General features: G+C 51.0%; 8 protein-coding genes across 8 annotated transcripts; 7 read left to right on the top strand and 1 right to left on the bottom strand.

Annotated features, from left to right (window-relative positions):
- Positions 1-210: 210 nt before the first annotated feature.
- CONPUDRAFT_56708 (uncharacterized protein) lies at positions 211-1,697 on the top strand (the record flags this gene model as incomplete). Its single annotated transcript, XM_007770794.1, has 4 exons — positions 211-897; positions 953-1,182; positions 1,233-1,479; positions 1,527-1,697. 4 exons carry the CDS (start codon positions 211-213, stop codon positions 1,695-1,697), a joined length of 1,335 nt encoding a protein of 444 aa, XP_007768984.1.
- Positions 1,698-1,748: 51 nt separating this feature from the next.
- CONPUDRAFT_57638 (uncharacterized protein) lies at positions 1,749-2,381 on the top strand (the record flags this gene model as incomplete). Its single annotated transcript, XM_007770870.1, has 2 exons — positions 1,749-1,856; positions 1,911-2,381. Coding segments are annotated over 2 exons (579 nt in total), but the record flags the coding sequence as incomplete, so codon positions are not given.
- Positions 2,382-2,845: 464 nt separating this feature from the next.
- Positions 2,846-3,301, top strand: CONPUDRAFT_41266 (uncharacterized protein; the record flags this gene model as incomplete). The annotated part of the gene is made up of 1 exon (XM_007770789.1): positions 2,846-3,301. A coding segment is annotated over one exon (456 nt), but the record flags the coding sequence as incomplete, so codon positions are not given.
- Positions 3,302-4,806: 1,505 nt separating this feature from the next.
- On the top strand, positions 4,807-5,189 carry CONPUDRAFT_31752 (glycoside hydrolase family 31 protein; the record flags this gene model as incomplete). Its single annotated transcript, XM_007770778.1, has 2 exons — positions 4,807-4,938; positions 5,004-5,189. Coding segments are annotated over 2 exons (318 nt in total), but the record flags the coding sequence as incomplete, so codon positions are not given.
- Positions 5,190-6,061: 872 nt separating this feature from the next.
- On the bottom strand, positions 6,062-7,842 carry CONPUDRAFT_144627 (uncharacterized protein; the record flags this gene model as incomplete). Its single annotated transcript, XM_007771325.1, has 2 exons — positions 6,062-7,570; positions 7,624-7,842. 2 exons carry the CDS (start codon positions 7,840-7,842, stop codon positions 6,062-6,064), a joined length of 1,728 nt encoding a protein of 575 aa, XP_007769515.1.
- Positions 7,843-8,294: 452 nt separating this feature from the next.
- CONPUDRAFT_154623 (uncharacterized protein) lies at positions 8,295-8,983 on the top strand (the record flags this gene model as incomplete). Its single annotated transcript, XM_007771324.1, has 3 exons — positions 8,295-8,428; positions 8,479-8,631; positions 8,695-8,983. 3 exons carry the CDS (start codon positions 8,295-8,297, stop codon positions 8,981-8,983), a joined length of 576 nt encoding a protein of 191 aa, XP_007769514.1.
- A 354-nt stretch (positions 8,984-9,337) lies between these two features.
- CONPUDRAFT_166083 (uncharacterized protein) lies at positions 9,338-11,179 on the top strand. Its single transcript, XM_007771323.1, has one exon. It carries the CDS (start codon positions 9,774-9,776, stop codon positions 10,968-10,970), a length of 1,197 nt encoding a protein of 398 aa, XP_007769513.1. The 5' UTR covers positions 9,338-9,773; the 3' UTR covers positions 10,971-11,179.
- Positions 11,180-11,603: 424 nt separating this feature from the next.
- CONPUDRAFT_166082 (uncharacterized protein) lies at positions 11,604-13,736 on the top strand. Its single transcript, XM_007771322.1, has 2 exons — positions 11,604-11,691; positions 11,744-13,736. Exon 2 carries the CDS (start codon positions 11,781-11,783, stop codon positions 13,494-13,496), a length of 1,716 nt encoding a protein of 571 aa, XP_007769512.1. The 5' UTR covers positions 11,604-11,691; positions 11,744-11,780; the 3' UTR covers positions 13,497-13,736.
- Positions 13,737-13,787: the final 51 nt, after the last annotated feature.

Here is a 13,787-nt window from a genome sequence, read left to right as displayed (position 1 = left end):
CTGGCTCCAGAGCTTTCAAAAATCACCACCAAGCCCAATTCTTTTGGTCTCTATCGTATATACGCCTCAACACCCACTCAGGACCCCTCAGATACGCTTGCAGATGTCTCAGACTCCCCTCTATTTCAATCTAGCCCTCGTCATCTTCCAACCACGTCTCTCAATAGCTCTGGTGCACCTGAACTGCCCGAATTTAGTGTTGAAGATGTCATGGCACCGTTCACAAACCCGACACAGGGTATTCTTGCAGCCTACTACTACGGTCGCTCAAGGGCCAAGACTGAAGCTGATTCCGAGTTCCTCGAGTCTCTTATTACGCACCCTCTATTCGAGAAAACCGAAGCAAAGGGCTTCAGGCTTCATACTCAGAATAAGCGCCTCGACGAGTTTTTGAAGACCAAAGACGGCAATATATTTCGGCAAGAACACGGATGGCAAGTGTCATCTTTCGAGATACCTCTTCCATTTGAAGGCCGTCGCACCATTGGAGGCGAGCAGAATGTTCCCAAACTGCGAGTTGAAGGAGTTTACCACCGTCGCATCGCTTCTATAGTCCAAGGTGCACTTGAAGATCCCATCTCAAATACCTACAATACAACACCTTTCGAGCAACACTGGAGAACAGCAGACGGTCAAGATATGCGGGTTTATTCCGAGGCATACAGCTCTGACGCTGTTCTTGATGCGTACCATGAGGTCAACGCTGCTCCACGTCCATCTGGAGATAACTACGAGCGTATTGTTGTCCCGCTTATGCTATGGTCAGATGCCACGCTCCTTGCAAATTTTGGGAGCGCGTCATTATGGCCGATTTATCTATTTCTTGGCAACCAGTCAAAACATGTGCGTAACAAGCCTTCAGCTCATGCGTGCCATCACGTTGCATATATTCCAAGTGTAGGTGATCCATTATTATAGTATAAGCTGGCGTGCTGAGTATACAATGTTTCAGCTGCCTGACGGATGGCAAAACACTTACACCGGCATATTTGGAAAGCCTCCTACCAAAGACGTTCATACCCATCTCAAGCGTGAGCTCGTGCACGCTGTGTGGAGACTTTTGCTTCAAGATGACGATTTCAAGCGTGCATACGACCAGGGCCTTCTGACAAAGTGCAGTGATGACATCATTCGTCGTGCCTTTATTCGGTTTTTCACATATGGAGCCGATTATCCTGAGAAGTGAGTGCTACATATTTTGCCTCTGGATCTTTTTCTAACACTCGTCTAAGGGTATTACTCTGTACAATTAAATTTCTAGCAAAGTTCCCATGTCCACGCTGTCTCACTCCCAAGTTTCGGGTTGGTGAGATGGGTATGAGATTGGATATGCTTCGGCGTGCCAAAGCCCGTATTGACAGTGCAGAACGTCAGGATCTTGTTCAGCGCGCACGCGTCCGTATTTTCAAGAATGGCCGGTCGGTTAATTCAAAGCGGGTGATGTCCCTGCTTGACTATCACTCATATGTTCCGGTCAAGGTATGATTCTCCACGTCTCTGCTGATATCACTAACATTCTGCTGTAGAACGCATTCTCAGAGTTCTTGCTAGAGCGAGGAGTCAACTTCTTTGCGCTATTCCCTGTCGACGTCCTACACGAGTTTGAACTCGGTGTCTGGAAGGCAATATTTGTGCATTTGATTCGCATGGCACTCTCCATTGGTGGTTCTGCCGTGCAAGACATCAACGATCGGTAAGCTAGTGTTCTATGGAGATTTAGCAGCCATTAATTAATATACACGTGGCTCAGGTATCGTAACACACCACCATTTGGCCGAGCCACCATACGCCGATTTAGGAAGAATACCTCAGATATGAAACGAATTGCAGCTCGAGACTTTGAAGATATTCTTCAGGTACCGCAACAGATTACTGACTCTTCCCGGTTTACTCAAGTCAAAAATTTCCAGTGTTCAATGCCGGTATTTGAAGGCATTCTACCAAACGAGACCCACAACAAAACTCTGCTTGATCTTCTATTCGACCTAAGCTACTGGCACGCACATGCAAAGCTCCGCCTTCATACTGACCTCACACTTAGTCAGTTCGATCAAGCAGTGATAAGTCTTGGTTCCTCTGCACGCAAGTTTCAATCTCAAGTCTGTCCCTTGTACGATACGCGAGAGCTGCCAGCTGAGACCTCAGCACGTGGACGTCGGGCGGTCACCAAAGTTGCTAATACATTGGCAAAGACAAAGCAGGGGCGGGTTCGTGCAGCACGGCTTGCGCAATCAAGACATCATAAACGCTTGAACCTGGAAACCTTCAAATTTCACTCTTTGGGAGACTATCCCGACATGATTCGACGCTATGGGACCACAGATAATTACAGCACTCTACCGGTAATTAATATTTGTCTGGTCATGTGTATCTCCCGCTGACTTGTCCGATTCTGGCCATCTAGGGTGAGGTCGCTCATCGGACATCAAAAGGACGATATCCGCACACCGGCAAAAAGCATAATTCAATGCTGGCATCAATGACCAAGATAGACTCACGCACCCGTTTTGCTGTCAAGCTCGTTGACTACTTGAAAGCCACGGCTTCTCCCCAAGAGAGTTCTGCTGGACCATCTGGTAGCACAGAGTCTGAGTGTCTCATTCATTCAGATCCTCGGGAGCGATATTCTGTTTCTAAAGACTCACGAGCCTCGTTCTCACTGCATGACATCATTGAGGCAATGAATGAGTCATGTCAAATGGAGAAAACGGTGAGATTTGTTCCCCGTCATGTGTGCGTTTGTTCTCATATCACCTATGTCAAGGAATTTATCCCTTGCCTCAAGACTCATATACTAGACCGGCTACGAGAGCAGAATGCACTTCCTGGTGGCATTGAGTTACCCGAGTCAGAAGATATCGAGTACTCGGACGAGCAGCTTGACTCTCTCGTTATCGGCGACAACAAAGTATACGAACACAAGACACTTCATGCCCATTACACAACCTACGACCTCCGCCGCGAGTCTGATACAATAAACCCCCGATCTCGTGCTGACATCATGGTGCTGTCACAGGACAAGCCAGACGAAGAGGACGCTCATCCATACTGGTATGCCCGTGTTCTCTACATTTTCCACGTCAATGTTCGTTTCCGTGGCGAGGCTCCATCAAAATCTCGCCGGCTCGATGTGTTACTTGTACGTTGGTTGCAACGAGACCCTAGGTTCCCATGTGGCTTTGAAGCCCGTCGTCTCCCTCGCATATCATTCTATCCACTCGGTACATCATCATGCTGGGATTTCATCGACCCTGCCACTGTTGTCCGTGCTGCCCATTTCCTCCCTGTGTCTCAATATGGTCGTACACCCGGCCCCTCAATCCCTCATAACATTGCTGTCATGCATTTTGGGGCGAATCGTGCCGAGTTTGACCAAGAGTATGTGTATTACGATGTCAATATGTGAGTGAGCCTCTGTCAATTTATGCTGTTTGTCTACTTACACTATTTCCAGGTTTTCAGACCGGGACATGTTCATGCGCTTTTTAGGCGGTGCAATTGGTCACTCTCTTTCCCCGGAGTGGAACCGGAAACTGGCCTCAGAAGCAAAGTCGAACATGTCTATAATCAGAGAACGGGGAACTTCGGATCAGGGTTCGGACGACAATTTGGATGGCACAGACACAGACGATGATAAAGATGGGTGGGAAACGGACTTGGAGCACAATGAAGAGACTGATGATGACGGTGAGCTTGCGGCTGATGGAGGCAATGAGATGGGAGACGACGAGAGGCTGTATGACAGCGCTGGTTTTGGGGCACCTTAAAGGTATGCCGTCCTTTGGCTGGCATACCTTATTGCTGACCATCTTCTTAGTGTTCCTTAGTGACGATAAGCAAAACTAATATATTATTTGCAAAATACGATGGTACAGTCGGGGACTCGAGTTCAACCAGCGGCAGCGTGTGCACATTGGGATGCGTGTATTTTCGTGCATGTCACCTGCCGCAACGAGGCCCTTGACTGCATCGAAGGATGCGGCGACGCAAAAGCTCAGGCTGGTCGTCGACCACGGTCTGATCAGTCAAGTAGCTGACCCGTCTATTTGAGCAACCTTCCTGACAGGTGGCCGCGGTCGAGATTGCACGTCCGTTGCGCTCGGCGTGAAGCTGTGAAGGGTCGGTGGTGTGACACGTTGGGCGCGCCGCGCCGTGAACTCGCCCTGGCCCCTCAGGAGACGGTACAGAGGCGGAAGTGCTCAGCACCGTCCCTTGTCGTGCTCTGTAGGGCCACCGCCGTGTATGGTACGGTCATGAAGTCAAAAAGTCTTAATATGCCAATGTCACGACTTACATTGCTTTACAGGGCTGTGAGTACATTCTGCATCCGGCTGCAAATTGCACGTTGTCCTTGTGAAACTCGGCGTCGGCGTAGCGTAACCTTGTACGCGTTTACATCCCCTCGTGAGTTGTCAGCCACTCTGGCAAGTCGGTGAAATGCATCACAAGGTGCGTTCGATGATCACAACCACGTGTGAGCGTTACCTTAACTGACAAAGGCTCACAAACTGTCAAAAAGCCTTAAACGGCGTCATCACTTCAGCTCCGTTTTCACAGCGCTCGAAGCGCTCATAAATCCTATGCACTTTTAGTGATGTGGTGCACTCTGTACGCTTATCAACACGAAGTGCCGCCAGCCGTGCTCGGTTACCCGTGATATGATTCTGTTTACGTATACGATGCCGCCTGTGTGGTACATTGCGTTCCACGAGACGAGTGTGACTGGCATGCCTGTCTTGCGGTAAGCTTATGTCAATCAAGAACTTGATGGCGGCTGATGAAATTGTGGTTAGTCCTCAGTAAATTGTCTTCCGGAAAAACGAGGCTGACTTCGCCATCGATGATCAGTTCTACGTCGGCTCGTCGGCTCTACTCATCAAGCCTGTCATGGAGAAGGGCGTCAATAAGGCGTCTGTCTACCTCGACGAGGGTGACCAGGTCCGCAGACTCTGTGAAAGAACCCGTACTTTTCACAGTACTGACCCATCTACTGCTCTCTGCAGGTCGACCACAACTACTTCATGCACGAAGCTTACCCCGGCTCCGCCTGCGGAAAACACGCCACCCTTTCCGCCGCGCTGCACGAAATCCCGGTGCTCATCCGGGGCGACTCGATCGTGCCCATGCGCGAGCGCTTCCGGCGCTTGTCGCTGCTCATGAAAGCCGACCCGTTTACGCTCTGCATTGCGAGCGATTACGGTACCGGGCTCACCAAGAAAATGAATGAACTGATTTTCGTCCTTCCTCGTCCTGCAAATCGCAGATGGAAAAGATACTTCCATACATGCATCCGATCCTTGCGTGTAGCAAGTAAAAGGTGCTGGTGTAATCAAGAGAGCGGAATTTCACGCTTGAGCTCCTGCTTATGGCCAATCCTCGCAAGGAAGGCGTCATCCGCATCTTTGGCTTGAACCAATGAAGGTGTGGCAACATTGCTGAGCGCTGATATGCTGTACGGATCGGCTGGTTATGGCGGTTCTTCGATGGTGAGTGTAAATTAACACCCCGCTGGCGTGCCTCGTAGATAGGGCATATACATGCACAGGAGCGGAAAGTGAGCGCTTGAGCGCTCAAAGTCACTCGCACGCTTACAAGAGAGTATGGTTGCGCCATAGGCGTCTAGATAGCCAGAGCCTTACTTCCAACGTGACCCACAATCGTGCCAGACCATTGATTTTTACCTTACATTAGAGCGTCCATGACAAGCTACACGACAGGCTAGCATCAGCAACTTGCCTCGGATGGGGAGCACGTCAACGCAACCGGTTCATTTCAGGCCCAAATCGTGAAAATGTCGGTCTTTCTGCGTCAGCGCTACCCTGTTATTACGTTGGTTGAACCCTGAAATAAGATTCAACTTTAAAAGATGGTCACGGTGATTCATAAGTTGTTTGCGAAAATTTCAATGTGATCCTACGGGGAAGTCAGTCCGAGAAGGTTGCCTCTGTATCAATGGTTACATACGGATACCTGACTGCGTCGCACACAACCGTGGTGTGTACGCACAGCGTTTATCGGATAACAGTAACTGAGAAAGGGCTTATCACCCGTCGCGAAGCGTTCAGAGACAACGGGAGCATCTAAGATTGGTCATGAGGCATTCTTCAAAATTGTGACAACGTTTACAACAGCAGAAGCGTAGATATAAAGTCTGGGTCAACGGAAGGAGCGCATTGTGAAACCCGTCCCATAATCCCGAACGTAAAGGGGCCATAACAGCATAGACAGCATCCCAGAAATCTTGTTGGACAGTGTATGCCAATGATCCACAGCGGACAGACGGTGCTAAGTTGGGAGCAACTCTAGAGAAAAATATCGCCACAGTTTGCACAGCCCCAGGCGAGACCACGTCGTGCGGCTGGAACTTCAATTTCGCGTCGGTTAGTGAGGTATTGTGGCACGGAATATCGATGAAAGTGAGAGGCATTCCTGGTGACCATTCCTCGCCGAAGAGATATTCTAAGACGTCGTCCAAGCAAAATGTAGCAGAGACCATGACGGAGCGTATTCGGGGGCAGAGACGAAGGATAGCAATAATACCACTGAGAGATATGCTCTGTGTAGCGCAGTCAATGATCTCGAGAGCCGGCCAGTGCCGAAGGAGCTCCAGGAGCTTGGATTCGGTGAGCTGAAAGGTGTCGCCCCACCCGTTCCCGTAATCCCTGGTCGTGAGGTGAGTAAGGGCAGTAAAGGAGGTAAGCGGAAAGAGACTCTGGAAGTGATCTATAAACGCAGTGGCTATTCCCACGTCCGGGCTGTTGTGCTGAGAGACGAAGAATTCCTTTAGCGTGGTGCGACAGAGATAGGTCGCCAAAGCAGCTGTGATGGGAGCCAGGGGTGAAGGAGTGCTTAATAGCACCTCGTCACTTTGGCACATGAGTACATGAAGTCGTAAGCTACGTAACCGAGCTCTGAGGCCATCGGACCGCGAGAATAACTTCATAACCGCAATCACGCCAACCTGATAATCGGCGACTTTTAACGTGAGATGGTCCAGAGAGCCGAAGTAGCCGCATGTAGGGCTGTTGATCCAAGACGAATATCGTGTGACAGGTATAGTCAGAGAGCGCAGTGTCGGGAGGCGAGACAGGTAAACCAGCGAATCGCAGTCAAGAGGGCCATAATTAATGCTCCGCAAGTTCGGCCAGCCGCGTAGGTTTTCGAGAGCAGCAGGGATATGAATGTTGACGTTGTCCTCGTCATCAGTCTGGTGGATGTCGCACGTTATAATGAGAGTTTCGAGAGATGGGCACATGGATGCTAGATTCGGAGCGCATCGAAAGAGTAGCGGCTTGTAGCATTCATCCAGCTCCAAGTGAAGAAGGGATGGTCCAGTGATGAATGTCGTGACGAAGTGGTAGTAGCCGACGTGTTGAAGCGATATGCACACTTTACGTAGCTTTGGAAACAGGAACGAAGTCGGGCGGATCCACTCGCACATAGCATCAGCAGTTTCTGGCGGGGGTACGGCCGACTCGGAGCCAAACACCTGCTCGTTGAGACATCTGACTCTCGATGTGTACGAAAGTACCTTGTCCCGGTCCGCACGAGCTGGCTGCTGCCTCGCAAGCTGGTCGAACCGTGAGTCACTGAGGCCAAGTGTCCAGGAAGAGATAAGAATACCAGTATAGGTTTATTAGGTGGATGCTCCTCTAGACTCAACACGTGGGAAGGAAAGCTTCTGAGTAGGTCGACGATATTCTCGATGTCGGCGTAAAGCGCATCCAGTGCGGGTTCCTTCAGGTTCTGGCTAACTTGGGCAAGCCATGCAAGAGACTTCTTGTCATCCAGATCTTGACATATGATAGCAACAACTTCTATGAGACGAAGGCAACGATGCATTGTGTGCGATGGTTAGCGTGACAGGTAAAGCAGGAGTCAAAGGTTGAAACCAAGTTGAAACGAACTGCGTCGTACGCGTACGCTCCCAGCGTTATTTTCCCACGCATTCTGTCCACGACCACCGCGACCTCGACATATGACTTTCTTCACTTGTAACCAGATTTTCTCCTCAATGTATCACGAAGACATCGGCAGCACTGTGTGTAGTTACATAACCTACGTGACTTCATGGTTCGTCGCTTGATCCGCGTCTATCCACTCGTCAATCTCTGAAAGCTCCATGAAACGGACCACGTGGGGCACGCGTGTAAAATGAAGTCTGCAACCTCCGAAGCCAGTCACGGTAGGGCGCCTACAATGGGCAACCCTCGGCCCTCGAAATACAGGAAGGGAGCCTCGTGTACTCTGCATACGCCACTTCCCTGTTACCACCATTATCGTCCGCCGCCAAGATGCTGGACAGACAGCCTTACAAGGGCCTCTCTCGCAAGCTCGTCCTGGCTTTCGATGTAGGCACGACCTTCAGCAGAGTATCGTACTGCACTCTCGATCCTGGTAAAGTTCCGAAGATTCAAGGGGTATATAGGTAAGCATCTCAGGCCGCCAAACTAGCCTAGCTGAGCAATGTCTGCCCAGGTACCCTGCTCAAGAGCAAGTGGGAGGCGACTCCAAGACCCCCTCTATACTCTACTGCGACCGGAATCAGCACACTCGCGTAATAGGTGCGGAAGCTCTTCAGGAGAATGTCATCGAGAAAGCCGAAGAGGAGGGTTGGACTAAGGTGGAGTGGTGAGTATTCGCCCACTCGAAGACTAGTGGGCCCTTCGGACTCACTTACGCTTCATCCAACAGGTGGAAGATGCACCTCCGCTCCAAACACCTCAACTCCTCCCACATCAAAGACTCCGACATCCCCCCTCTCCCAGCGGGTGTCTCAGCCCTCCAAGTCCTCGCCGACTTCATGGCGTACCTCTACCACTGCGCCCGCACGTACATCACCGAATCGCACGCAACCGGTCGGGACTTTCTCGCCTCGTTCTCGGACAGCATCGACTTCGTGCTCTCGCACCCGAACGGGTGGGAGGGTTCGCAGCAGACGCAGATCCAATGCCCAGCAGCTGCATGCATCTGGACCAGGTAACTCGAAGGCCTATCCCCGGCCCCGATGAGTCAGACAATTTCGGAAATCAACCCCGCAGGTGTGCCAACATGACTCAGACGTGTCCTAGGGAGATGTTTTTTGCTCCACGAGTCAATTCTGTTCAAAACCGTGCAACGTTGACAACACACAACGCTCTCAACCAGCTCAGGCCTTTCGGAAGAGACACGGCCCTCATCCACGGCACCAGCAGCCTCTCTATGTAAGCACTTTGAGCACATTATAAATAAGCCTGCACGCGCTGATACCGGCTCTGATCCACTAGATCGACACTGTCGCGATCAAGCTTCGCGATGGAGGAATAAGGCGTTCAAGTATCTGCGATTATCTGTCAATACAGCTGTTATACACGGCTGACGCTAGCACATGCCATTCGTATCATTGAACGCGAACATTCGCCTCAAATCCGTTTGCTCGTTTTTTGCCTCGCACCTTTTCTCTTTCAGTCACCCATTTGGCTCCACCATTTCCTGCAGAGACGAGGGGCCGAGTGCAGACCTCCTACATATTCACCTTGTGTCCGAGAAAAGTTTATTATATCTAAGCGCCAATGGGCGCTTATCGAAGCTGTGCCAGTCGCCGGATCATGCCGCGGAGCCGATTCTCTGCTTCCTGCTGTGCAGATAGCGTCTCCGTGCTTCCTACAGTCTGTCACAGCCAGGATTATAGACTGGCCTGTCCTAGCTCTCGTCTTCGAGCGCTCGTGAGTTCTGGGGGATACCGGCTCCGTTAGATCTCAGCTGATAAGCCCACACGTTCTTCAGTTCCTATCATGGCAAGCCAGACTACCCTCCCTTCATCACAGCCCGTTCCCGTCATAAATCAGCTTCCCTTCGAACTCCTAGCCAAGATCTTCGTGCACAGTGCGCAGAAACCCGTCCATCCCGTGAACGAATGGTGTATACCCAAGTACCCTCGCGAGACATTGGTCGAAGCCGATCTATCTGGCACCCTGAACATCGCCCGAGTCTGCCGCCAGTGGAGAAATGTGGTGCTAGCTATTCCCGAGCTGTGGAAGATGATCAAAATTTCCACTGCAGAGGACGCTGTGACGTTCGCGGAGTCGCTCCCGCTCCCGCTACATGTCCTAGGCAGATCGCCGCCATCCTCGGTGTTTTTAACACTCATTTTTCGGCCGACGAAGGTCTTCACAGAGGCAGACGTCGGTCACATTCCGGTCACACCAGAGATCAAGAACATAAAGGGGATGGATGTCCAGGGGGATTCGCATATCCGCTCCTCAGCGCTCTTCGGCTGGATGCACCAGTTTCCCAATCTCACCCATCTATCGCTCATCAACATCCATGTCGATCATGACGCTGTGTGTATTCCCGATCCCCTCCGCAGCCGTCTCACCCATCTACATGTCTACCTGTGGTTTGACTCCCATGTGAACAGGTTCTTCGACAACCGCTTGTCGCCGAGCCTGAACCGTCCATGGTCGAGCTTGACCTCGCTGACGGTAGAGATGCCTAACTGGGTCCTTGAAAACCACATTCTGCGTGCTATACTAGCCCGTTCTCCGAATCTCGTCGAGCTATTCATCGTCGCAGGCGAGGTAGACCCAGATCAGAACTGGACGGCCACGTCGTCTCGCACATTACGGACGTTCTCATTTTGGGTAGAGGGAGCGTCTCTGGAAGAAAACGTTCTCGTAGCCCTCTTTGGCGCTCTTTCGTTCCCTTCCCTCTCCAACCTCATCGTAACCGCTCCACCGCGATGCGGAAACCTCGCGTTCATAAGCCGCTTCCTTCGGCGATCGAAGTGTCGTCTGTCGAGTCTTACCTTGACCAATGTGAAAACGGAGGACTCTGAGTGGTTCGAGAACAGCGAAGTTCGTCGAGCCGCGGTTAGCATCGGCGAAGAGTTTGCGATTCCTTCCGTCGAATTTGCCTTCACTACTGCGGAGACCCGTGTATACCAAGCATCCAAGGAGAGGTGGTATGACTTGGACTCTTCCTGGCTATAAAGCTGTAGCATCCAGGAAGTGACTACGATACGGTCGAAACGCAGAGTCACAGCATCCTCAAAGATGCAGACACAGAGAACGTGCCACTACTGGTCGTCGTGGATCCTTTGGTTGAGTCCTCATCACATCATCTATCCCTGTACAACTGTGATATGGATAAATAATCATACGTAGCCATCGTTTGCAATTATCCCAACGGATGTACGTTTCGGATAAGCAGTGTCACCCAGTCACTTAGTTTGGAACATAGGTCGAACGTTGCTTTTAGAGCTTCGAGTCTGCTCCTTGACAGACGTTCGGAACTTTTAAGGCAGCTAATCCTTTCCCATCAGGCACAGCACTCTCCTCCGCACCCGCTTCCTCGTGTTCTTGGTTTCTTTCTCGATCAAGCACAATATTTCGGAACTGTCGCCCTTTGTTACAATTGTCATCCTATTCCAGGACCTTCTGCCGCTGAAGATAGCACGTTGTCATCAACAACCTGCTTAGGGTAAGGAGTTTTCTTTGCTTTGCGTGTAAGCAAAAACCACGCCAGGACGTATTTGACGCGCACAGGTCCAGATGCCACAGCATCAGTCTGATTCCGATCCTGTATTCTTTTCCCAGACCGCACTGCCCGGAGTACATACAGATAAAAACCGACGCGAGAGCCTGGGACGCCGCGAGTCCCGTCTTTCCACTTGTGTCCAGGCGCCTTGAGTGACCTTGCTGTGTTCGCTAGGTAAGCATGTAAACTTGTTCCCTTGTGTGGGTTCAAATTGTGCATTTATCAGCTCCTTCACAATCGTGTAGCCTTTCTGAAGAAACGACATGGATCCGAAGTCATGGATGGAATCGATCATGGAGTCCCTTATGGAGGACAACTCGCGCTCAATTGGTTTGCTCGGTTTGGGCGATAACATCGATTCTGATGCACGAAGGGCACGTCCGGCAAGCATCGATTCTTTTCAGCCAGAGCTTCTTGCTCGCATCATGCTCCTTGCTGGCAGAATGCGACCGCGGGAGATGAAGGACATAGGTGATCAAACGTTGGTTTTGTCGCATGTTTCCCGATACTGGCACGATGTCGCCCTTTCCACCCCTCAGCTTTGGGCAAGCTTTGCGACATACAGGGACCGTAGTCCGAAGAAGTCACAGATGTTCCTCGAACGTTCGAAGTCCGCTCTGATAGACGTCGACATTGATCTTTTCCAGTTGCCCCAAGACCGAGGCTGGGACGAGGTCATAGCTCATGTCCTCGCGCAGACTTCAAGATTTTCTGAGCTTTCCTTCTCCACCACAGAGTCCAAGCTCCCTGAATGTCTATACACCAGACCAGCGCCATTCCTCAAACGGCTACGCATCTCATATCGCCGCATGAGATGGGATGATGATCTTCTCACAATACCGGTAGAACTTTTTGATGGAAAGGCACCCTTACTGCAGTCTCTCGCCCTGGATGGATTCGCAATGGACTGTAAATCCCCGATCTTCCACAAGCTCACTGAACTAAATATCACGTCTCCAATGTTCCGGTCACCTCCTCATCTAAGGACAACGAGCGTGCAGATGGCCACCATTCTCCGTTGTTGCGCTTCCACCCTCGAAAGGCTTCTCCTCGATGATTGCTTAGTACAAGAAGCAACCACCCCCAATTCCTGGGCGACGCGACCGGGAGCTGTGACACTTCCGCGGCTCAAGATGGCCAAGCTTGTGCGGTTTCCGTTCGCTTCCGTTGTCCATTTCTTGACGTCCATTGTTTTTTCGCCCATCGTTCATGTCAATCTCTTGGATGTTAGCCTTCATGATACTGACCCGATGCTCACGCCCATCCCTATCCTACCCGAAAGGCTCTTCACCACTTCATATCATTTCCCAGATCCGTCGCGATGCCTCCTACTTGATTTAAACGCTGACAGATTCCAAATCTGTATGTGGGACAGAGTGGAACGCGAAAAGGATGAACCTTGGTATCTCTACAGGCCTGGCGAAGAAGACCAATGTCTCGACGCCTCGTTCTCGTTTTGGATTTTCATGCTCGGAAAAAATGCGTTTGCTCGCAACGTGCTCAAAGACCTCCCTCTTTCGGAGATCCACACACTCAAAGTCGGCCGCGGCCTAATGCAGATGTACTCCGAAGAGAATTCGTCTTTGGACGAGCTCTTCCGTGATGCAAGTCAAGTGCGTCACCTCTTCCTTGGGTCAGACCTTGAAGAAGCCCATTTGGAGAGCATCATCCGCCTACTCAGTCCCCCGCAATCTGCCCATAGTGACCCTGGGAAACCCGAAGAACTCCTTTTGCCGTATCTCGTCCACTTGCACTTCTCGGCGACGCGCATCAGGTACCTGCCTCTGAATCTCGTGCTTGACCTCATCAGGGGCAGGGCTCGCGTTGGTGCACAGCTAAAGCATCTGACGATACGGAAGCCATCGCGTACGATCCCCATGCTTCAGGTGTACGCCGAGTCCATCGGAGCAAACCTCGTCACTGATATGAATAGCGGTAATGAGAAAGAAGTTCAGAGTGCCGATAGAGAACTGCTGTGAGGCTCTCAGTGTGGCTACGCAACTTCGATAACGGGGACACGAATACTCATACACGTCGTCCGGAAGTGTATAACCCACACTGGTCGCCATAGCCACTTACTGTAGCAGATATGTCTCGGACTGATTATGGAACACCGTCGCTCCTCGTCTAGTAGTAGGCATGGATGAAATCTGCAATTTGAACCTACTTTCCGAGAGGATTCCATCTGCGAACTGCGAACTAAGGTCACTTACTGCACGGCACAGATGTCACAATACCACAGATTAACTCTCACTCGTATACATGTATCT

The sequence above is a fragment of the Coniophora puteana genome, assembly GCF_000271625.1.
Source record: "Coniophora puteana RWD-64-598 SS2 unplaced genomic scaffold CONPUscaffold_7, whole genome shotgun sequence".
Taxonomy (NCBI): Eukaryota; Fungi; Basidiomycota; class Agaricomycetes; order Boletales; family Coniophoraceae; genus Coniophora; species Coniophora puteana.
This window is presented reverse-complemented; position numbering and strand designations above follow the sequence as displayed.

What these genes read in the sequence shown, in the direction of transcription:
- CONPUDRAFT_166082 (XM_007771322.1), top strand. Translation starts at nt 11,781, where the DNA reads ATGGATCCGAAGTCATGGATGGAATCGATCATGGAGTCCCTTATGGAG.
- CONPUDRAFT_166083 (XM_007771323.1), top strand. Translation starts at nt 9,774, where the DNA reads ATGGCAAGCCAGACTACCCTCCCTTCATCACAGCCCGTTCCCGTCATA.